The following is a 23,462-nucleotide window of genomic DNA, read 5'->3' on the forward strand; positions in this document are numbered from 1 at the left end:
GAAGGTGGAAGTCCCTGTGCCAGGCACGGAGGTGGGGCACCAAGTTCTTCCGCAGCTCCGCTCCCCGGTGAAGGGCCGGCGGCACGAGTTTTGCCATTTCTGGTTACTCCTTTACTTACTAATGTTTTTCTTTCAATGGACTCACTATTTTTACTTACACATGTTTTACATATGTTAAAAGGAAGACATCGATGTTAAGAGGAAATTTTGCATTGTGGCCATAAAGCGAAATACCAGGATCTCTTGCTATTGCAATAAGTTTAGGGGTAATTATTCAGGGTCCAGAGGAAGTAACGCCATTGGGTGTGGCTGGTCGGGTACATGAATGTCTCGTACAGGATGGACAGGAAGTTGAACATTTCACCTAAAATGCCATATGGTATGCTTGAGTGTGATGTTGTTCTACTACAGAATTACATGCTTATGATTTTATAATACGAGATTTTTATTCAGTAAAGAAGAGGGGCGTTATTTGTGCCAGACCGGTATGTATGTGTATGGTATGAAGTACTATGAAACTCAGTACTCTTGCCTGCCGAAGCATCACGGCCTGGGGTCTGCCCTCTCCGGTAAAACAAATGGCAGGTGTCGGTGTGGCGCGGAGACAGTCCAGTCCCCAGCGGAGCCTTCGAAAGGCTGACGGAGAACTGAGGCACCACCTTCTCACCCTGCGATGGATGGTAGGGGACGTCCAGCCTGTGAACTTCCTAAACCGTCCGCTGTGTCCCCGCTGGGACGTGCTCTTCCCAACAGGAGAGGGAAGGGACAGAGGGGAGGACAGTGCTCAGGGGCCAGTTGGACCCGCAGTCTCTGCAGAGCAAAGGTGAGCTCTGCCCGGCCCCTGGCCCAGCGGATCCTCATCAGAGTCTTCACCACTGGCATTCAAAGTCTCATTAACATGCTAGGACCGTTTGGCTCTTTTTTCAAAAAAGTAAAACATTAAGTTTATTTCATCTTTCATAATATCACCCCCCCAAAACAAGTATTGATAGAAAACTCTTAATAAATGGAGAACATAATAAAAATCAGCTGATGAGTGGATACCATGAGACACACGAGAAGGACGCGTAGATGAGTTAGATGGTCTCAGAGGGAAAGGAGAAAACGCCTCTGAGGAGTCGGCACCTGGGTTTGCCCGGGTTCTGAGGAGGGGCTCAGCCAGGCCCGGGGCCCCGAGACCAGTTCTGTCCCCAGCCACTCGCTGGCTCTGCTCCCCCGAGTTTCCGGTTCAGAAGCCCTTTTCTCCCTCCATCTCTCACGCCCGCCCTGCTGCCCCTCGCCATTCGGGAGCTAATAAGGACAGGGAGAGTGTGCTAATGCATCCTCCAAGTAATCGCTGCATTCTCCTGAAGGGTGCTGTCACAAGCATTTCCTGTCAGCATTTCGAGTGGGCTGCGTTCTGTAACCCTCCTCCCAGCGCTCTCGGACACGGAAGTCCCAACTGCAGCCTGAGGACTTGATGTCCGTGCTGCAACTGCACCGAACTTCCAGGGTCTGCGTTCTTTAGAGCAGGTCTCCACCTGCTGACAATGCGGCCCAGACGCCTCCCTGCAGAAAGGAGCTTCTCAGAGTAAACCGTCCGCCAGTATTTCATCCCAGTGTGAGGCCGGCCCAGTCGATTAGCATAACTAACTCGTAGCAGCTCAAAGGCACTGAAGTGATAGCCTCACCATCGATCACTTGTTAGGAGTTTTTTTATTTTTTTAACTTTTTTATTGATTATGCCATTACATTTGTTCTGTTTCCCCCCCTCCATTCCCCTCCACCCTGCATACCCCTCCCCCACCATTCTACCCCCTTTAGTTCATGAACACGTGTCTCAAGTTCTTTAGATTCTATATTTCCCCTACTATTCTTACCCTCCCCCCTATCTATTTTCTATCTATTGCCTATGCTACTTGGAGTTCTTAAGGACCTTTATTGACAGAACTTTCTGGGCTGTAAGGGGTGAACTCCGACACCAGCTCGCGGCATCTCTGAACACCGCGTTGTGGGGTCAGTCACTGGGGGACGTGGTCCTAAGGCAATCTCTAACAGCCATTAAATTGTTTTTATTTTTAAAAACCCTCACTATGCCATTTCTAGAAAGAGTCCCAATGGCAAATGCCCAAAATGCAAATAAATAGGGAAACTATACAATACAGCCCATTGTTCAGACAGAAATTGAGAAAAATACAAAACATTCCATAGTTTTCATAATGTGAAAGGTAAACACCCACTGGCAAAGCCTCGGTCCCGTGCGGTGGGTGTGATCCCGTCAGGAGAGCTGTCAGGAGACTTCACGCACAAGCGATTAGCACGTGCCTCGCACGCGCACCAGCCTCGGCTCCTAAGACGCTGTCAATGTTCTCGGCACCGTGTGGCCCAGAGCTGGACCCATCAGGACCAGGAGGACCAAGAGCACCGATGGCAGTCTTGCCCTGCCCCCGTGTGGGTCTCAGCCCGCGATCCCTGGAGGCATGTCAGCCAGCTTTGCGGCACTACCCAGATTTGGAAATACGGCTTCTGGTCTCCGGGGCGCCAGAACCCTGGCGTTTGTGACCCTGTCACCCCTCAGGAAAGGAGCCGCAGTTGACAAAATGGGACTTTCTCCAATAGACAGAAAGCACAGGAAGGCGAAAGCTAGAGGCGAGAGTGAGCAGAGGAAAGGTGCCTCTGAGAGAATGGAGCCGTGTCCCCGCAGCCCAGGCCACGCCTCGGCCCGGTTAGCTGACGTTTCCACCGGGGCTCACGGCCCCGACCGGCCTGGCCCCTGCTCTGTCCCACGGCTCCTCTGGTCCTGGACGCACCATCGGACACCCCCACCCTGGGGCTCCCTCCAGCCGTCTGCCTTGTCTGTTATCCCTCCCTGGGGGTCAGCTCACAGGGGGACACTCAGGGGAGGCAGCTCTTTAAGGAGTGAGGACCTCGCCTTGAAACGAGTCAGAAGGTGTCCACCCAAGTCTCCAGCGGGGGAGACAGAACCAAACCGGATTCGCTGTAATTGTGTCAGGGGTCAGCGAAGGGCAGCAGATGCCAGTGAGAAACGAAGAAGGCGCTGTCCCGTCAGGGGTGTGGCCCTGCCTCGGCCCAGCAGACCCCTTCTCAGCCCAGAGAGGTCGTGGGCGCTGCACGTTAATGAGATCCGCTACTAACGAGCGTTACCCTCCTCATCAGTTTCCATCACAGCCCTCCGCAGAGCGACCATCTTCAGGTTTCGTGCTGAAGTGCAGACGTCTTAACGTGGAGTTCAAGGCCCTTCCCTGCCTGGCCTGAGCTCTGACCCCTTCAGACTCCCACTGGTCCCAGGAGGTAGCAAACCTCATATGAAGTTCAACCCGGAGTTCTTTGTCCTTTCACCCTCGAAGCCTGGTTCTGTCACAGACAGCAAGCAGTGAGGATATGGAGAGGCAGGTGGGAATGTGGAATGCGGCAGCGCTGTGGAGAACAGGACGGGGAGCCTTCACAAGATTAAAGACAGAACCGCCCTTGCGGGGAGACTCACATGGTTGGACCATCGTCTGGTACACCAGAAAGCTGCAGGTTCAATTCCCAGTGAGGGCACATACCTGGGTGTGGACCAGTTCCTGGTCGGGGTGTATATGGGAGGCAACCACCTGATGTTCCTCTCTCTCTCCCCCCTTTCTATCTCTGTAAAACAAATGAATGTAAATCCTCAGGTGAGGATTTAAAAAACTAGAATCACATATGACCCAGTGACCTCACTTCTGAGCATACGCCCCAAAGGATTGAAATCAGGATCTCAGAGAGATTTGCACTCCTGCTTCACTGCGGCATTCGTTATTCATGGCAGAGAAACATGGAAACAGCCTAACATGTCACCCACGGATGGGTGGATAAAAGCCTGCATAGTATACACACGTGCAGTGGAATGTTATGAAGCCTTAAAGAAGGGAGGGAATCCTGCCATTGGCTACAATAGCAGTGAACTTGGAGGACATTATGCGGAGTAAAAGAAGCCAGACCCAGGAGAACAAATAATACACGATCCTGCGAATATCAGGAATTTAAAACAGTCAAACCCAGAAGCAGAGGGGAGAACGGTGGTTACCTACTGGGGGCTGGGGGGCAGGGAACGGGGGTCCTCGGTCAGAGCATAAAGACTCGAATGCTCCAGAGCAGTAGGTTCTAGAGACCTACACTGAGCAGAGCGCCCGGACTTAGCAGCATCATTCTGCCCACTGAACCTCCTGTCAGATGGGCAGGAAGCACCGTCAGCCCCAGTTCCAGTGGGGCTGCCCCGACGTGCCCTTCGCACCCCACAGACCTGCTCCCCTGGTTTACTGTCGTCTCTGATCATTTCACCAGCACGAGGTCTGTCCTCAGCTCGGAAAACCGCAGCGACTCGGAGACCCGGGGTCCGGCGGCCTGGCCTTGGCAGCAGAGGGAGCGTAGCCATAGGCCTGGTTTCCTCGTGCGTTGCGTAGGAATAACGGCATTCCCTGCTCCACGGGCCTGCACCGGGAATTAAATGTCTAATGCGTATAAGGCATCTAGCACGTTTGGAGGGTTCAACAAATGTTACCTCTTGTTATTCTACAGCTGGTGTTCGGGTTCACTTGCCGGTTGGCGAGCTCGTTTCCCCAGCCAGGCTGTGAGCTGCTTGGGCTCAATCCGACACGTGTCTTCCTGCTGCTCCTGCGAGGTAGTCAGTGAACTGAATTGAATTGAATCGAATCGAATCGAATCGAATCAACTTGAACTGCAAGGAACCGAATGGAACTGAAGTCCCACCAGATGGCAGGAGCCACCAGCCCCCGGAACCTTTTTTCTGGAGACTCTGCTCCAGGGCTGGACAGGCTGAGAAGAGCCCTCTGTGTGGGGCATAAGCAGCTGATGGAGCTGAGGTGGCCCCCAGTTTTCTGCCACCCGGTGGCCACTGGGGCCCGTGCCCCGACCACAGGCGAAGACAGACAGCCAGTGCAGAGGGCAGGGAGGCGAGGTGTCCCTTCCGCCCGGGGACAGGGTCAGCTCGAGCCTCGGTCAGAGGGTGTTCCAAGGGAGGGAGGAGTGGAGAGCAGATATCCAAACTTTGTGTGGAAGGCAAGCTGGTGACCCTAGAGCCAGTAGTTCGGATATTAGACAAGGAGACAAAGGATGAGTCCATGAGTGGCCTGCCGTTGCGGGGGAGAAAGCAAGCATGACCGAGGGGAATGCGCCAGCACCGGTGCCAGGGGGACCAGAGCCACTCCCTGGTCATCGAAGGAACCTCAGGCTCGGTCTGCCTTCTGTCCTCGGGGGCACAGCTGTAGCCAGAGTCACAGACTGAAATGCACTGCAGGACAGCGTATGGGGAATCATTCGCTCCCATGTCTTTACATACCTAAGACCCTGTTTGAACTCCCAGAGTTACCAGTCTTCTTGTCCCTGTTTTCACGTCTCTCCTGTTCATCGAAATTTGCGTGGACTAGTACAAGCCGGTCCTCAAACCGACTTGTTGATGTGATGATATGAGTCCACTTTGTCTGCCCCCCAAGATCTCCCTTCTCTACTGAGTTATTCCTTAATTAACGGGGAGTTAATTTTTATACAAGGCTACTTCACCTGTGTCCATTCCCCAATGAGAAACATCACCTGCAGAAAGGGGGGAGAAAGAGAAGGAGAGGAGCATCAATGTGTGGTTGCCTCTTCTGTGCCCCCTAAGTGGGGGGATCTGGTCTGCAACCTAGGCACGTGCCCTGACTGGGAATCGAACCAGTGATGCCCTTTGGTTTGCAGGCCGGTGCTCAATCCACTGAGCCACACCAGCCAGGGCTCGAAGTCCACTTTTTAAAGAAGTGGTTAGCGTTCTGGTTCCAGTCTTTGTTACTCACAGTTCAAGTACAAGGGTAAATGTGCCACATTCCTGTCCTTGTATTTAAAAAGTGATCATTGTGGTAGCACAATCTCTCATCCAGAATACAAATTGCTAAAGTGCCATTGGCCCCTCACCTAGGTTTGCGGTACCGCACGGGTATTGCCTGGGTTGTCCACGGTTCTCGGGCCCTGGCAGCCTCAGAGTCTAGAGGAGGGCTTGTAAAACTGCACAGACAGCCGGGCCACCCTCCAAGCGTCTGGCTAGAGACCCTCAGTGGCCCCAGTGCTGCAGCCCCAGGGGCCACACTGTGAGAACCGCTGGTCAGAAAGCTCAGGGCTCCTTCAATGTCCACTCTGCTGGGGAGGGTCTAGGACTCGGGTAGAAGGCCGGGACGACACGTGCTTCTCCTGATGTGGCAGTGAGCAGTCACGCCGGGTAAAACGGTGCATTGTAACCGCATCTGCTCACTGCTGATCTGGGTGTCGGTGTAGGAAGAGGTTGGGCTTCCGGGTCGGGAGATGGCGGAGACTCTTAAATGCGTGTGTAGGTTTGTGATCAAGTTGGTCACCTGTCCTGACTTCCAAAGCACCTGTCAGGTTCTGGCTGGGATTCTGTCAACCCCAGGATGTCAAGGGGGTTGGATTTGGAAGAGAAGGGAATGCCCCATGCAGGATGTAGGAACTCTTCTTTTTTCTTTTATTTTCAAATTACAAATTCTAAAGAAGAAGATAAGAAAGAGACACACAAGGGGTACGGGAGGGCTGGAGGGGGGCTTGCTCAGTGCCTGTAAGAGGGGCACCGACCACAGAAACAAAACTCAGTCAGAACCAAGGCTGTCGTTGCTCTGCACAATGTCTCGAGTATCCGGAAGGTAATTCTGAGTGCGTGTTATTTTAACAAATGCAGTCTGTTCTTCTCGGCCTACCCGGCTCTCTGGTCACACAGAAGGTCTTTTTAAAGTGCAGTCATTAGCCCTGAGCCTCATCACGTCATTAGTATCTCATCTGAAAGGACGTAACATATAACCCTGAGACCCAGGAGTAAGACTGGGACCCAAGCATCCAGGCACCAGTGCCTTTTGCAGCTGGAATGTAGCGAGTGCGATGAGATTCTCACGTCCTCTGCCCTTGTCTTTCAGAAACGGGGGAGATCGACCCGGAGATCCACAAGTACAACACCCCGGGCTTCACCGGCTGCCTGTCGCGCGTGCAGTTCAACCGCATCGCCCCGCTCAAGGCGGCCCTGCGGCAGACGCAGGCCTCCGCGCAGGTGCGCGTCCAGGGCGTGCTGCTGGAGTCCAACTGCGGGGCCTCCCCGCTCACCCTCTCGCCCATGTCGTCTGCCACCGACCCCTGGCACCTGGACCACCTGGACTCAGGTACAGTCGTTAGCCTCAGTCTCTTCACCCGTGAAGTGGGGTGAATGGCAGCACATGGAGGTTCCTTCAGAAGTGGCCTAGCAAACGAGTCAAGGCGGAGGTTCACACACCTCAGTTAGCAGGGGAGAGGAGATGGGGCTTCGAGGGCTGGGACGGGGTGGGGGTTCTAGAAGAACGGAGGAGCGATGCCGTGTGTGGTACCGCATGTCCACGCCCGTGTGAGGCCGCTGTCTGCCTGCTGCCGGCCGTGAACTGCCCTGCACAGGGACCCACGGTCATTCACTCTCGGCCTCCCTCCTGGGAACGAAAGCCGCTTGGGGGGGGGGGGGTTGTGTGGCAGCCTCGTTTCCCAGAAGTTCCAACTTTCAGTCAGGGGACGAAGCTCCAGAGAGATTTCTTTCTGCATCTGCTGGATCGCAGATGTCCTCAGTTTAAAATTATCTTCATGCAGACTCCGGGGGTTCTACGCAGGTCCCCACCTGAGTGCGTGCACCCTGGATTCTGTGAGCCTGAGTGTATCGTTCTGAATGCTGCTTCGCAAGTCCCGTCGTTTTCAGATGATCTCCTGTGTGAGGGTAGAAGGGTCTTCGCCGTCAGACAGTCAGAAACACAACTGTGTACACGGGGAACGCGGCCGCTCGCTGTGAATCGTGCGTTACCTGAGTGAGCGTCGGGACAGGACAGAGAGGGTGGGGGTGAGCGCTGCTTAGCCCGGGTCGGAACGGAGGGCATTGGGAAGAACTGCATCACGGCCTCTGGTTGGAAACGCAGACTCTCCGGCCCTTACCCCAGACCCACCGAGTGGGCGTCTGCCTTCTAGCCAGACTCCCAGGCTGCCGACCATGCACACGTTATAGTTGGAAAGCCCTGACCTAGTGCAGTGGTTCTCAGTCTCAGGGGCACTTCCAGATCACCCCAGGAGCTTTCAAAATCCCAGTACCCAGCCTACACACCTGGCCAATGAGATCCGACACCCTGGGGGTGAGAACTAGGTGTCCATTGAGGTGAAACCTCCCCAGGTATGTAGCCAAGCTTGAGAATCACTCACCAGATGAGAGGGAAGCTTACTACCAGCCCCCTTGGAGAGCCCTTTTCAACAAGGCTACCAACAGCGAAGGAAGTTAATACCCAAACTGCAACAACAACGGCAACGGAAAGACGGTTTGTGAAGAGCAGTGAAGCCTTTAGGTGGTGAAGTCGCAAAGTGAAGAGCCGTGGCAAAGAGCTAGCAGAAGGTCAAGCTCCTCTGACCATGTTGTAAGGGAGCCCATCGAGACAGAGGAGTTCCCGTGTGAACTTGAGGGCAGCGGTCAGCCCTCCTGCAGCTGGGGACGCAGACTGGAGACACGTGAGCGAGCGTCTGCAGCGCGGGCCGGACTCCGCGCTCTCATGAAAGCGTGTCGCAGAAGGTGCCGCGCCCCAGGAAGAAACGCCAGATTATTACTCAGTTTCTTGAGTCGCCTGCAAACCTAGTTTGAAAGGATATAGGGGGTTGGGGAAGGGGCGCTGCTCCAAAACGAAGTGCGTGCATCTGTGAAAACAGCCCCTGTCCCTGGCCGTGGAGAACAGGGCGTCTGATGGCCTTGGTGCTGCAGGGGCGGCAGAGGCCTGGAGATTAGAATTCAAGACGTCCACCCCGAGGCCTCGAGCTCTTTCTGCTCCCTTACATCTCCCTCTACGCTAGATGCTGTCTGGTGATAAAACCAGAAATGTCTTAGTGAGGCTGCCCGCCTGTGATAAGACTCGGTCCCTCTCCCGTAACACCGCCGACTGAGCTACTCACCGCCTCTCCGACGCCTTAGTCCGTTACGTGTCTTCCATAAAACAAAAGACACTTCATTTTCATCAATGGCTTCATTGATCTGGATGTTTTGAGTCTGTTAGCTGTCTTCCACTATTGGCTTCTAGTGGGCAGGGCCACGGGTGCTGATAAACACCTTCCGATGTAGGAGACGGCCCCACAGCTAAGAGTTATTTGGCCAAAATGTCAGTAGCACAAGAAACTTCGCAAACCACTTCTGACACGTTCAAAAGTCACAGCACCTTCTCCGTACATGGCACACATCTTTTTTTGCATTTCAGTTGCTTTTTTACCTTTCTTGAAATGATAAAGCATCATACACTGAAAATGTTGCATATCTTCTTCCATCTTCAATATTAAAATGGCTGCACAAAAATTCACCAGTTTTGGTCAGTTTTTTTAATGCACGCTGACATGACAGCTGTCCCCGCACACTCTAACAAAATTGTTCTGAATGACGTTCAAGATAACGAAGCTGTACCAGGGACATCTTATGGAGAAAACGAGACGGGCCTTTTGGCCCACCCAGCACCGCCGGCCGGGCTGTGCGCCGCACAACTCCAGGGGGCAACGTCTGACTCCTGCCTGCCTGCAGCGTGCTGGCTTTGACGGGGTCACCGGCTCGCTGGGCACAGAAAACAGACCTGGCACTGCGTGACCGTGCGAAGTCACGTCCTGTTTATTTCTCCCGCCGCCCTCCTGATTTTGTCAAACAGGACGTCTCTTTCGGTTCCAAGGTTCCGACGTGCTTTTAACCCCTCCCCACCGAGCTGTTTGCCCCCCAGGAAGGAGAGAGCAGGCTTCTGTTGAGCCTGAGCAGGTCATAGAATTCCCAGTAGGGTTATGAACTTTTATCAATGTATTTATTTACATTAGAAATTGGATACTTTAGTGAAAATAAGTAAAGAAGTAACCATTAGGGCTTACATGGCTATGGCAAAATTGTGGAGGTGCTTCCCCAGTGTCTGGAGTCTGGAAAGGTCTGGGCAGCGCGGCAGCACCGTCACGGACGCGGACGGAGCCTGGGGTGGAGAGTGCACTGTTGCGGGGGAGGCGGTGAACACAGGTGGGTTTGATTGCTCCCGCTCTGCCCTGTTAGGCACATCCAGCGGCTGTTTTCCTGCCTGCTCCTCCCACTGGTAAGAGGTACAGCCTGTTTCTGAAGCACATCATTATGGTCCTTAGGACTATTTTTAGAACAATAACTACAAGGTAGAGAAAACCCAGCCCCGAGTTCTGGAGTATTTAAAGGCCACAGAGCAGCAGACAATTGCTGTGATCCGCCTCGCAGTCATGGGCTCGGCTCTATCTGTCTGTCAAATTCAGGGGACTCTTCTCTCCTTGAAATGGCAAGCATTTGCCAGCAGGACAACTACAGATGGCAGTGCACCTGTTCTGTGAAAAATAAAAACAAAACAGCCCTGGCTGCGTAGCTCAGCTGGTCAGGGCATCGTCCTGATGCGCCAAGGTTGCGGGTTCAGTGCCTGGTCAGGGCACGTACAAGAGTCAGCAAATGATGCGTGAATAATAAGTGGGACATCAAATCCCAATCTCTCACGCTCTCTGATCAATAAATAAGTAGAAGTTTTTTAAAAAGCACCAGAGAAAATACATCCAAGAGCCATCTGCACTAAGGCACTGAGGACCAACTCCAGACTGTTCAGCAAGCCGTTCTACAGGTCCCTCATATTAACCCCCGGGGTGTTTTATCACATTCTCGACACCTGATACACAAGGCATCAGACCGAAGGCACGTACCAGGCCCTTTTGTAAAATGTCGTAAGATAGACAAAGCACTTTGAGATGTAAGACTTCATTTCCTAAGAAATCTTCGGGTTATACAGATTATAACTAGCTGGTATTTTTCAGGGCTCTCCAGTGAGTAATGCTCTCAGCACAGGTATGTGGCGGAGCACACGCCACCACTAACATACAAGCGCACCAGGCCCCAGAAGGCCCCGGAGAATCAGCCCCTGCTGGGTGCTGGCGGTGGGACCCAGTCTCCACTGTAACCTTGACCTCTCTGGCTCCCACCCTGAAGCTACCCTGCAGGTGACACTGAGGGGCTCTCGACCAAGAACCTCAGTGGGCGGGACATGGAGAATCCAGGAAGCACTGAGCAGAGTAGAAAGTAATTCACACGGTCAAATTCTCCTGCTGAGATCCAAGGCCAAGGTTGTCCAGAAGCCAGGAGGATGCAAACCAGAACTTGTCAGTGGATTCACTAGGGTTTGCAGAGCTGTTGAAAACCCAGCCCTCTCAGGAATGCGGTTCTCCCAGATAAATTGGGAGTGGGATGGGATGTGGTGCCAGGGGTCACTCAAGGCAGCAGCCGCACCCTGGTCCGACTCCCGAATGTGCCGCGCGCCCGCTCCTGGGAACTGAGGAGCTGGGCTGGAGGTCACCCCAGCACAGGACCACTGTGGCTGGCGAGTTTGATTTCGGCAGCCACCCTACCCTACCTCTGACACCATGATGTCTGATGACGTGATTTCTTGTCTGGACCCCAGATTTCCTCTCCACCGTCTGAAGATAAAATATTTTTATATCTTCGTGTACAAAAGAGTCGTGGATGTGATGAACATTTAAAAACTGCATATATTTATTCCGTTTCCTTCCAAATCACAAGCTGATAGTTGGTTTTCTTTGCCACCTGCAAGCACTTAAAATAATCTCTCCAGCTCTTATAATTACATCTTAATTATTTCTGAGCAGCCCCCTTTTTTCCATCCTTGTGCTCAGACTGCATGATTAATGGGTCTAATCTCTGATACCTTGTCTCTTCACCCTCTCGTGTGTCCCTGTCCTCTACAGTGACCCACGGCGCACACCTGCTCACGCACAGAGCCATTGTTACCCCCCTTTACCACGGTGCACTTTTTCGGCAGATGATCCGTGTTCTGCAGAAGCACCAAGCACATTCACACGATTTAAGTTAAATGTGATGTTAGGGTTACAGCTCTTTGGCCTTTCAGTCATTTAAATTGTTCCCATATTTTTGTTTCCATTGTGAATAGATTTATATACATGACATTGTTGAGTCAGGGAGATATATAGATATATATAGATATTTTTTTAGATAGAGGAAGGAGAGAGAGAGAAGCATCGATCTGTGGTTCCACCTCTCTGCGCATTCATTGGTCGGTTCCTGTGTGCACCCTGCCCGGGGACCAAAGCCCCAACCCTGGCGCATCAGGATGATGGTCCACCCAGCTTAGCCACCTGGCCAGGGCTCGGGACACATTTCACATTTTGGTAGCAGCTGCATAGCGCTCTCCACGGATACAGAGCCTCAATCTAATGCATACGAGGGTCTTTCTCCCCACACCCTCACCAACGCAGTGTGTCATGATATTCTTTTAAATTTGCTGCATTTTATTTGAGAAAATGATACTTTATTGTTTTATTTGGATTTCATTAATTATGAGTGAGCTTAAGTATCTTTGTACATAAGTCACTTGTATTTATTCTTCCATTAACTGCCTGTTTATATTCTTTGACCAAATGTGTCTGTTCTTTCCTATTTCTTTGTTGGCTACTTACTACTTATAAGAATTCTTTACATATTAAGTTTATTATTTTACTATGTTTGAATGGTTCCCTATTTCGAACTATTTTTTTGAACTTATGGATTTTTTCATGTAAAATTTTTAAATTTTACATGGTGAAATAAAAAAAGTTTTGTGGCTTTTTACCTTCTCCAGAAATTTATTTTTTATTAATTTTTTAAATTTTCCCACATTTTTTTGTAAGGGTTTTCTTTTATTTGTGAAGTTTACTGATCTCCACCTAAAATTTGTTCAGGACTAAGGTAGGGCTCCAGCTTCATTCTGTCCACCTGGCCAGCCAGTGTTCCTGCAACGCTGCTTGAGGCACCGTCCTTTTCTCTACCTTCTTCACGTCCGAACCGCCCTTCACGTCCGAATCGGCTTCCGGGCGCCCTGAGCTGCCCCGTGACGGTCCCTTCACCAGATGGTAGCGATGGTAGCAGTGGTAGCAGGCCACAGTGGTGGCTGAGCTGTTACAATAGCTTGTAATAGTTCGTGAGGCCAGTTTCCCTTTCATTCTCTTCTATCAGAATCCTCGTCGTCTGAACACATTTGCTCTTCCTGTGATTTTAGAATTCTAATCATTTTGTCGGGATTATGTAGAGCTTTTACTGAGACGAGTTTCACGTGTAAGTTAACGGCAGGATGACTGATATCTGTATAAATGAGGTTTTTCTGTCCGACAAGGGAAAGCCTGTCTTTCCACTTATCAGACCTTCCCTTCACATTCTGTACAATTTATGTGAAGATAACTTCAAAACTCTTCCTGAGAAGTTAATTTCTATCTGAGTTGCTGTTCTTTTTTGGTAAGGCACAAAACCCAAAAGCCATGTAAAGAAAAAAAACTCCCTGTCTTAAGGTCAGTTTGGCACCTAATCACACCAGAAAACGCCCCCAGCGGTACTTATTTAAGCCCTGTGTTGAGTCTGATTGGGAGAAAATGTGCACACAGGGCAGGGACCTGAGGGGCCACCTCAGAGTCCTCCCCGCACACCCAGCCTAAGGGCTGCTCAGTGTGCGAGTTGACGACTTCGGGATCCCATCTGGACAGGCCTTGTCAGGGCCGGATAGTGACCAATGCCCTGATGTCATTTCAACGTCCGTGGAGATGACACGTGGCTTTTCCTCTGCGGCAGCCTAACAGGGCAGACCGCAGTGGGCACCCTCCAAACCGCGAACCCTGCCTCCCGTCCCCCAGCACTGACCACATTGGTCACGGGGAGGCACTCTCTGAAGGTTTCACCGAAGTCGTTTCACTAAAACTGTGTTTAGTTTTTAAAAAATACTCGGTATTTTTAAAAAATAGAATACTCGGTCTGTATTCTTGGGTGAGATGGGTGTGTAGCATCCTTTTACTGGTGGGGGAAGGATATATTTGGGCTTTAAACTTATGCCAGCTTCATGAAGAGGGAGTGGAAGGGACCACGCAGCAGGAATGTGACCGGGAGACGGGACCTCAGTCCTCCAACCTCAAGGGAGTGAGTGTGGGAGCGCGTTTTCCCTGGAGCCTCAGGCAGGCCCTCGGCCCCACCGCGCTGGACTCCTCCACTGTTCTCTGCCCCGGGAGTGACCCCAGTAAGTGCAGTCCAAACGTCAATGTGCTGGAATCACCCGGGGAAATCGGTGAATACAGACTCCGAGGCCAGAGACCAGACTGGAAGTTGTGCATTCCTAACAAGCTCACAGGTGAGGTCCGCCGGCCAGGCTGAGTTACAGCCCCAGGCACCACCTGTCCCGTGTAAGTTCACAGACGTCACCTCAAAACCACCGGGGGTCTGTCCCCTGCTGCTTCCTGTGTTTGTGGGCGTGGCTCTCTTCCCTCCTTTTATGATCATGGGTTTATTAGATTCACTTTCTCATCGATGGTAATTTCTCTTTATATTTTTCTAAAATGTACGCATTTATGGTAGGTTTTCAAATGTATTTCCATAAAGGTGAACAAAATCGGGCGTGGGGGGTTGGCTAATTTAATTTTCTTTCTTTAGAAAATTTCTTATTTTATTTTTGTATATTACAGGTTTAGGTTTTTCTCCTTTCCTTCTTGATTAGGTTTTTTTCCAAGAACCGTCTCTGGATTAATTCCTTAGTTCTATCATTTTTCTGTTTGCTTTTACTGGTGGCTTTCACTCGACTTCAGAGGCGCGTTTGCTGCCTTCACAACTTGACTGTGGTCTCGTTTTCATTCGGAGGGGTGGGCTATCATCTTCTTACAGAGGAATCTGGGTCACAGGTACCAAATCTCAGCTCTGAGCCCAGCACCCTCACCGCTGACCCCACCTCCAGCCTGCGCGTTCCGCAGGCGATGTCTCGGCGTGAATATTTTTCACTAGATTTTTATCTCAGGGGCCCGGGAAGACTGTGGAGGCTGCCTGTGGTTGCCGCGGCGTCCCCACGCCCCGGAAGGACAGCCCTGTCAAGCCCGTGCCTTGCCAGGCAGCAGGGCCCCGGGGAAGAAACAGTGGGTGAGCCGGCCTCACCGCAGTGGCTCCGGGGGACGGCGGCGGGGTCGGTGCCCTGCGCACGGTCCCCTTCTTCCACATGCTGCGTCCTGGTCGCTCCAACGTGTCGGGGGGCTGCCCTCCCTCCAGGGCTCTGTTCTTTCGTAACGAGAATGGTTAACTCTCTGAACCTCCACTGTGAAGAGTCAGAAGGGTCACAGACATCCAGCTCTGGGTCCTTGTTTCCTCCCTGTGTGGGCGTCTCTTTCAGTCCCAGTTTCCCTCCACTTCTCTTTCCACCTGTCTTTCCCTTGTCCCTTACAGTAGATTCTGAGCACCATGGAGGGCAGGGTGCTCCCCCAGACTTCTCTCTGTGCTCGCCCCCCTCCTGCCACCCCACCTGGTGGGGTCCTCAAAAAGGACCTCCCTTCAGGGACAAGCCTGGCCAGCTTCTCCACTGTGGTCTCCCATCCCCTGGGGCTGGGGAAGTGCAGGGAAACACAGGCGTCGTGTTGCTATGGCAACTTCTCTGACTCCAGCAACTCCCAGTATTCCTTCTTGTCTTGTTTTTGTGCCGCAGAAATGTTACAAGAGGCCGATGAAAATGAAGTAGATTTCAGTTGTGCACAGACGTGTGTCTGTCCACGAACATTCTTGTGTCTGAATAACACTGTCCAGGCTGACTGGGCACCGCCTCCTTCACCGACTTCCCATTTAGAAAGGCTGTCGCTGGGATCCCCGCCAGCTACCGCCCAGAAAGGCTAGTTCCACTGTCACTGGCCAACAGGGCCGTTGTGTCAAGGGCTGTGACTTCTGACGTTGCAGAAATGTTGTTCAGACAAAGTTTAGGCCTGGTGGCATCTGCTCTTTGGAGGGAAAGTCACCCAGCAAACAGCAGTAACAAACGGGATCGCCAGAGACCATGCCAGTGTCCTCCTGCCAGACTGACTGTTCAGAAACAGGACAGGACAGACCAGGCAGCTTCTCGATTCTGCTGCCAAGTGTCTGCCCAGGAGGCTCAGGGGGAACTAAGATCAGCTTTGCGCTAAGACGGGAATGTACGTGAAGCCCGTGTGAGTGTGGAGCGCAGCTGTTTGAAACAGAATGAGCTGCTCCGACGTTTTGTCTGCTCTTGGGGAGGACGCAGAGCGGTTTTCAGCAATGGACATGGGAAGGTCACCTTTTTTTTTATTTGAAAAATAGTTTATTTGATTCTTTACAAATACAGTTTGTTTATTCATCCACATATATACCATTTTCCAATTGCTCTTTATGTGAACATGTCTTTATTACACCATAATTTATAAAGTAAGTCCGAAAATGCACTCTCTTCCTCAATTTACCAGTGAAGTCACCTGTGGCAGAAAGAATAATGAGCACCCTCCATGAAGATATCTACATGCTAATCCTGGAATCTGTCATATATTGTCTTGCATGGGAAAAGAGATTCGTACGTGGCAAGAGAGATTTAGCAGATGTGGATATTATCTTGTATTATCCAAAGAGTCAGGGTCAGAGGGAGATATGAGTATGGAATATGCATACTTCTGTTAGAGAAATATAACATACTGACTTTGAGGATGGAGATAGGGGACCATCAGCCAAGAAATGTTAATGACCTGTTAGATTTCTAACCTACAGAACATTTGTTGTCCTAAGCTATGACATTTATGGAGATATGTTGCAGTAGTGATAGAAAACTATTATGCTATCTGAGTTTGGAGTTTTCTTTATATTGAGGTTTTAATTTTCTTTTTTTTAAATTTTTTTATTGATTATGCTGTTACAGTTGTGCTATTCCCCCCTTCATTCCCCTCCACCCTACCCCCCCATCCCCACCATTACCCCCCCTTTAGTTTATGACCATGTGTCTCAAGTCCTTTAGATTCTATATTTCCCATGCTATTCTTGCCCCCCCCATCTATTTTCTATCTACTGTCTATGCTACTTATTTTCTGTACCTTCTCCCCCCTTCTCCTCCTCCCACTCCCCTGTTGCTAACCCTTCTTGAGATCGTCACCTTTTAACAAACGCAAAGGTTAGAAACAGCAATGGTGGCAGCTTCGATTGTAAAGGGCCTCCGCTGGTGAGATGCTGTCAGGGCATCATTTGTGTGACCCACAGTGGCCCTGTATGTGTGAGAGGACATGGAGCCCCTTTTGACAGGTGAGGAAAGTGAGACTCAGGGAAAGCGAGTGTCTGCAGGCCCTCAGGGACAGCAGAGTGGCTGCCCAGCACAGCGCAGCACTCCTATAGACCCGGACGCTGCTCCCCTCCCCACACTCCTGCTGCACAGCCAAGCCCACGGAGAAGCAGAGAAGCGCATTGCCAGGTCTGAATTTCAGGCACACCTCCCCCACCCCCGATCCTGCTCTCTCCCCACTTTTCCTTCCTCTGGATGAAAATAATCAGCTTTTAATCTATTCCAGTTCCTTGCTCTGAACTGTCTCCTAAGCGTCTGCCATCCCTTGGATCTAAAGCAGAATTCTGAACTCATGAGCACTTTGCATGCCTGGAGGTGAGAGTCCTGCGGCTCAGCACACTTGCCCTTCTTTTCATTTCTTAATGTGTCTTTCTGGATCTGGACTAAGTCATGTCTAGGACGGCAGGACCCAATTAAGCATTTTGCACACAGTCTGTTGACATGAGCGAGAGGCAGGCCTGTGAGGGAGCCACCTGGCTCGTGTTGGAAGGGGACCCGGGAGGAGTTCATTTGCAGGGAAGCACTGGGAAGCAGCAGGAACCTTTCATCTCACCGGGTTTCGACAGCCATGCGCCGTTCCACCTGCCAACAAGCAATTCTCTGTCTTTTGAGATCTGAGGTTAGTTCAGGAAGAGAACAGTTCACCAGACGAGGGCAGTACCCGGCATGGGGGGCTGTAACGTCAGTTTTCTGAGGTCAGCCTTCTGGGAAGACCAGACACGTCTTGGGATTGGAATCACGCGTCTTCATTTCTGCTAATGCAGCTGAAAGGAGTGTTTCCAAGCACAAGCCCTGCTGGGCGTTGATAAAAGACTTAACAAACGTGCAGAATTAGCTTTCACAGTGCTCTGGCTCTGCCCACAGCCTCTTTCTAATAGACCGCACAGTGCGGCGGGGATCCGGTCAGCGGGCCAGATCTGGGTGGACGCCACCATGTTCTCGGAAACCCTCCTCATCTGTGTTCTGGTCTCTGAACACTTAGGAAAGAAAAAAAGAGTCAGTTTTACACTTCAGCAAAAGAGCGATTACAGCAGACATCCTTGAAGGCCAAAGCCGTGGGGATATTGGCAGAGCCAGTCCAGGTGCGTCACCGGAAGCGGAGGACGCCTTCCGAAGACTGAGCACAGTCACAGCCGCAGATGAGGTGTTTTCTCAAATGCATTGAATTCTTCACTGAGCTTACCTTGAAAGACACAGATGAGGACAAAAGCAAATCGGCAGTATTCATCTGCTTCCAAAACAGGCCAGCTGTGGCCCTTGCATGGACTAGAAATTCACAAAGGGGAAGTGAGGGGAGACCCTTCTGCCCTTGCCTGGCTCCTCAGATTAATAAATGGGCCTCAGGATGCTCACAAATGACGAAACTCAAAAACTTACTGTAATCAAGCCCCCAAGCTATCGGGTGTGGAAGTCCGAAGCCTTTTCTGACCCTTGCCCAGGGCCTAGTGGACGCGACCTGAAGGCAGTAAATAGCCCCCCAGGGTCCTGGAAATGGTCACTCGAGAACAGCGCCAGCCCCTGACCGTGGTCTCAGAGAAGTGTCAGGAAATGTCTTTAAAGGCCTTTGCACTGTGTTCGGTGGCTTTAACTTCTTACTGTGGTCATTTCCCCAACCTCCCTGCCCTTGGAGAGGGGCTGTGTCCCCGAACCCCCAGGCAGCCCGTCCTGGCCGGTGCTGCCTCACCGTCAGGAAACCACTCGGCCACACGCTGGGCCGGCAGAGCCCCGGTGTCACCGGCTTCATCCACATCCACCACTGTGACCCAGCTTCTCATCAAGGGACGGACAGTGGCTCTCACGCTTTCGGATGTTTGACACCAGGCGTCGCACGCTGAGCTGCTGCGTCTGTCCCGTCACATCCCCACCCGCACAAGAACCAGCGGCCAGGAGACAAGCATTCTTCCCAAAACACCAACCAATAAACTTCAGAAAAAATCAACAACCCAGCATTGTTCAAAATAGGCCTGCTCTCTCCCACACATGCCTTTGAACACATCCACGGGTGGGCCCTGGCGCCTTTTCCCTCCCTGGCGCACCTGCTGGGGAGAGCGAACTTGGGTTTTTGTTTGGAGCTAGGAAGGGCCTTCAGGGAGCTGCCGGAGATATAGCTGCTGGTCCACCCCCTGGGCTGTTCTTAGGCCCCTTCACACTCGGGAGTAACAGCCTCTCCCCGGCATTCAGAACACGGAAGAACTGCACTCCAAAGCTGTGTTTCTGCTGTGGCTTTCACAACCCCAAAAAGAAAGGAGGCTAAAGGGAACGGAACTGTGGGTGGTCTGTTGTGTAAATCATTAAAAGGACACAGTGACTCTGGAAGGAAAAAAAAAGACAAGCTTCTCAGGAGGAATTATTTCATGTCCCTCTCAGGCACCAAATTGGATTATAGCACACTCGCCCAAGACCAGCTGCAGCCCTGGGCCCCCCAGGGTCTCCGTTACAGCTCCTTGCAGCTCAGAGTGAGGCGTGGTCAAGCACCTGGCTACTCTAAGAGAGGTGGGCGCCCAGGCCCCGCCCAGACCAGCCAGTCAGAACCTGCGTTTTAACACCCCCCCCCAGGTGGTTGGTATGCACCTGGCATTTGAGAGCTCCCGGCCAGGACGCTCAGGGATCAGTTAGTTTACTCCTCCTAAAGGCGCATAAGAATGAGGTATAGGAGGAGGAGGGAGCCTAAAGAGCCGCCAGCCACCCGGTGCGGGGGGTGTCGCCCCCCACCTCCAGCACCCTCCTTGAGCAGGCGGGACGGCCCCGCAGGGGGTCCTGCTGCTGCTGAGGACCATCTGCAAACGGCTTTTCCCGTTGGAAAAGGGTCCCAGTGGTACTTCCCACGTGTACCATGCCCCCCAGGTTTGGGGCCTCTGCGTTCCTGCACGCTGGTCACCGCCAACGTGACTCTAACACCCTGTGGCAGAGACGACGAGAGGACCGCGGTGGCTCCTGGAGGGAAGGACGTGCCGCACACAGGCTTCCCGGCCCCTCGCTCAGGGGCCCCCGCTCGGTCCCTCCGAGGCTCATCCTGAGAACTGCAGTCAGACGCGTGGGATGAGTCCCGAGACTCGGCAGCGGGGGCCCAGCACCTACCAGCTACGTGACCGTGACCTAAATGCCGCCCCGCGTCTCAGCCTCCTCAGATGCAGACACGGCCGTGGGGGGAAAAGCCGGCTGTGACAATCTGACCCTCAGGTACCCTATTCATGCCCGACAACAGCTTTGACAGTTGACTCCTTAACAGTGACTACTAACAGAAGTGAGTGGCCCACCAAGGAACAGGAAGACATCCCTGTCCAACATGCAAACGGAGACCACGCGGCTTACCTTCGCGTTGACGTTACAGAACACAAAGTCAGAGCTTCTACCAATAACGAGCTATTTCCTATTAAAGTACCTATTTATACCTACTCAGACAAAGGAATGTAATGTCAGCCTAGCCCGGGAGTGTCAGTAAATCTTTTCCCTGAAAGGCCATTGAGACAACTCAGAAATTGGCTTAAAAAAAAAAAACAACACTGGAAAGAGGGAGTCTAATAAAGTAGATCACTCGTTCAGTCCTTTGGTGGAAAAGTGGGCATCATGTAAACAACCGGGACACACAGCAGACGCCAGGTTCCTTTATTCTGTTTCTTTTCCCCTCACGAGCCCCTCTGGATCACCAGGTCTCGGACCCTCACCCAGGCAAAACGTGGAAGGTTTTTGCTTAACTTGTCAGAAGCCAAAACTTCGTAATCTCTCCCAGCTTTGAAGTCGGAACTCTGGCTGGCTAGCTTTCTGCACAAACCGAGGTGAAGGGCGTGCGTACAGATGCTCGGTCGAGGCTCACGTGGGCGCGGGCCAGGGTTTGTGGCTCCCCGGGCAGCACCTGCTGCCCTGCACACGCCCCTGCCTCCTGCACACGTGGTCAGCTGCAGCCTCTCCCGACACAAGCCAGGGGCCCCTCACAGCTTCGGCATCTCAGTCAACAGCTGTTCGTTTTCATCGTCTCTTTCTGAGATATCAGTCAGCAGTGAATGCTTCAAACAAATTAGTTCGGAGAAATAATGTCCTCCCACACCGCTCGGACGTGAAGGGAGAGAACAGGGTGAGGTGGAACAAAGAAGCTGGAGGAACGGAGGTTCAGACGCCCCGTCGAGCCCAGACCCCGCCCGCAGAACCGCGCTGCAGTTGAAGTCGGGTTACGGCTAATAGCAGTTTCCTTGGCGTGTCTCAGATTGTCACTTCAGACGCTGAAGCTCAAGTGGTTTCCATGGAGATACTTTCTCCAGGAGACGCCAGCCACTCTCTAATTTTTTTGTCCCTGATCATGACAACCTAAAGCTTTTAGTGCCTTTTATTCGGGGTGGGGGGAGTAACGTTAGATAACCTCAGTTCATTTTTGCATGCATTTAACCGTGTGTTTTATTTGCAGTTGGTTCTAAAGTCTATAATTTTATGTATTTTGAGATGTAATAAATAAGAACCACAACTACCTCGTTTATATTCTGTAGTGAAAAAAAACAAGGCTTTATTGTTTCATCTTTTTTTCTACCTGCTCAATGGCACAGACAAGGAATTCGAGGCTAAAGAATGCAGATCTCATTGTTCTCAAAACTGTCTTAGTTCCACTTACTGTACTTAAGCACCTGCCTTGAAACATCCATCAATTTTTCACATTCTGTAAAGGCAACCAGAAATCACCTTCTGACAGAAGTGTTTTAAAGCCCAGTGGCACTGTGCAGGATTTCACCAGTGTTCCTGGAATGGCGCTCACCATTCTCTCTGGGCTGGCCGGGCCCCTGAGGGGTCGGTGTCTGGGCCCACGGTGCTGGGTTTCTGTTCTTCTGCGGCACTGGTTCCGAGTCCTCCATTTACGGAATCAGCCTTTGCCACATGAATAAACGTCTCTTCCTGCCCAGTTTCTGCAGCCAGAGCCTTTCAATGTCACCGGCCCCCCGAGAGAGCCCCCGAGCACAGAGAAACTGTGGGGCTGAGTCAGTGGGGCGCTCGGTGATGCTGGCAATCAGAGACAGGTCAGCTCGGTGTTTGCAAGCGGTTCCTGGAGCCAGTTTCTTGGTTCAAGCCCTGGCTCCCCCATTACCGTCATGGGGTCTCAGACACGTTTTTAGCTTCCTAAGTGGCATGAATATGCCCATCCCACATGGGGATGGAATGAATTAATGCAATAAAGGACTTAAAACAGGGCCTGACTTGCAGGAAGTGCTATTATTATTACTTCCTAAACAGCTTGTTCCCAAAATTGAATTTCATGTCAACTGACTCTGCACCGCACAAGAGAAGGGAAACCGTTCAGGTCGATGCCACCGTAACAAACCACCCACCGTCCTGGGCTCCGGGGAGTTTCGTGTGTGAGGAACGTGCAGTCAGTGCAATTGACTACGTGTAATTTCACGTAATTCTAGAATTCAGAGCTTCACTAGTCGTCACCTATAAACACCCCCCACCCCGTCGCTGGCGGCCTCGGTTGTGTACGGCGCCCCCATCTGGGCGGTGGGGTTCAGGGTGGGTCACGGGCACTCGAGCCCCGGTTGTCCCAGCTGCCCAGGGAAGGACACCGCACTCGCCCCTGCCCAGCTTGCAGACAGACAGAAGAGTGCCAGACAGACTGTCCTTCGCTTTCCTGGTGAGTCCCTCCAGGAAGGCAGCAAAGGGAAGGGCAGCCCGCCTTAGCGGTGGGATAAAGCGGCCATGTTTCCGATTCTTGGGTCGGGAGGAAGGTGCATTCCTTCTCTCCCAGTCCTAGTGTCTGACCATGTTGTGGTGTCCGTACAGTTACGGGGAGCAACTCCCCCTGGGCCTGCTCTGGCAGATACGTGGGCTGTTACTTCCGTCCCCCCCACCCCCACCCTGAAGACAGAGGGACCCGAGCTCTCAGACTGCCCACACACGGAGGGCAGAGGAAGGCCTCTCTGTGCGTTGAAGAGCAACCCTGGTCCGTGTCTGCACACACGCAGGTCTGGGACGCATCTGCCTTCTCTGGCTGAGGAGGACCGTGGTGCATTCATGGGCTCTGAAGCCTCAGCCAGGCTGCTTCACGAGCAAGTTCACGGGCGAAGACTCTCTAATCCTCCGTTCCTGCAGGAACACATGCTGTCTGTCCCGAGCAGGGAGCGGAGGGGTGGGACAGAGGAAGCACGGACTACGGACTAACAGCGATGACCGAGCAAACAGCAAGGGAGATGAGCAGACACACACACTTCCAGAAGACGCTAAATCAGAGCTCTTTGCTGCAAGGCTGGTCTCGAGACCGTGAATATCTAAGTCTCCTTTGAACTGCTCACTGCGTTTCCCAGAGATGCCTTGGTCCTG

General features: G+C 52.1%; 1 protein-coding gene across 1 annotated transcript in view; it reads left to right on the top strand.

The window, feature by feature from the left end:
• CNTNAP2 (contactin associated protein 2) overlaps nucleotides 1–23,462 on the top strand; it is a 1,645,556-nt gene that overhangs the window by 1,610,938 nt on the left and 11,156 nt on the right. The window contains exon 22 of the mRNA XM_053671916.1: nucleotides 6,936–7,175. Within this exon, the coding sequence (XP_053527891.1) occupies nucleotides 6,936–7,175 (240 nt within the window). The remainder of the gene's footprint in view (nucleotides 1–6,935; nucleotides 7,176–23,462) is intronic.

Source organism: Artibeus jamaicensis, unplaced genomic scaffold (assembly GCF_021234435.1).
Source record: "Artibeus jamaicensis isolate MK-2021 breed Jamaican fruit bat unplaced genomic scaffold, CSHL_Jam_final contig_718, whole genome shotgun sequence".
NCBI classification, from domain to species: Eukaryota; Metazoa; Chordata; class Mammalia; order Chiroptera; family Phyllostomidae; genus Artibeus; species Artibeus jamaicensis.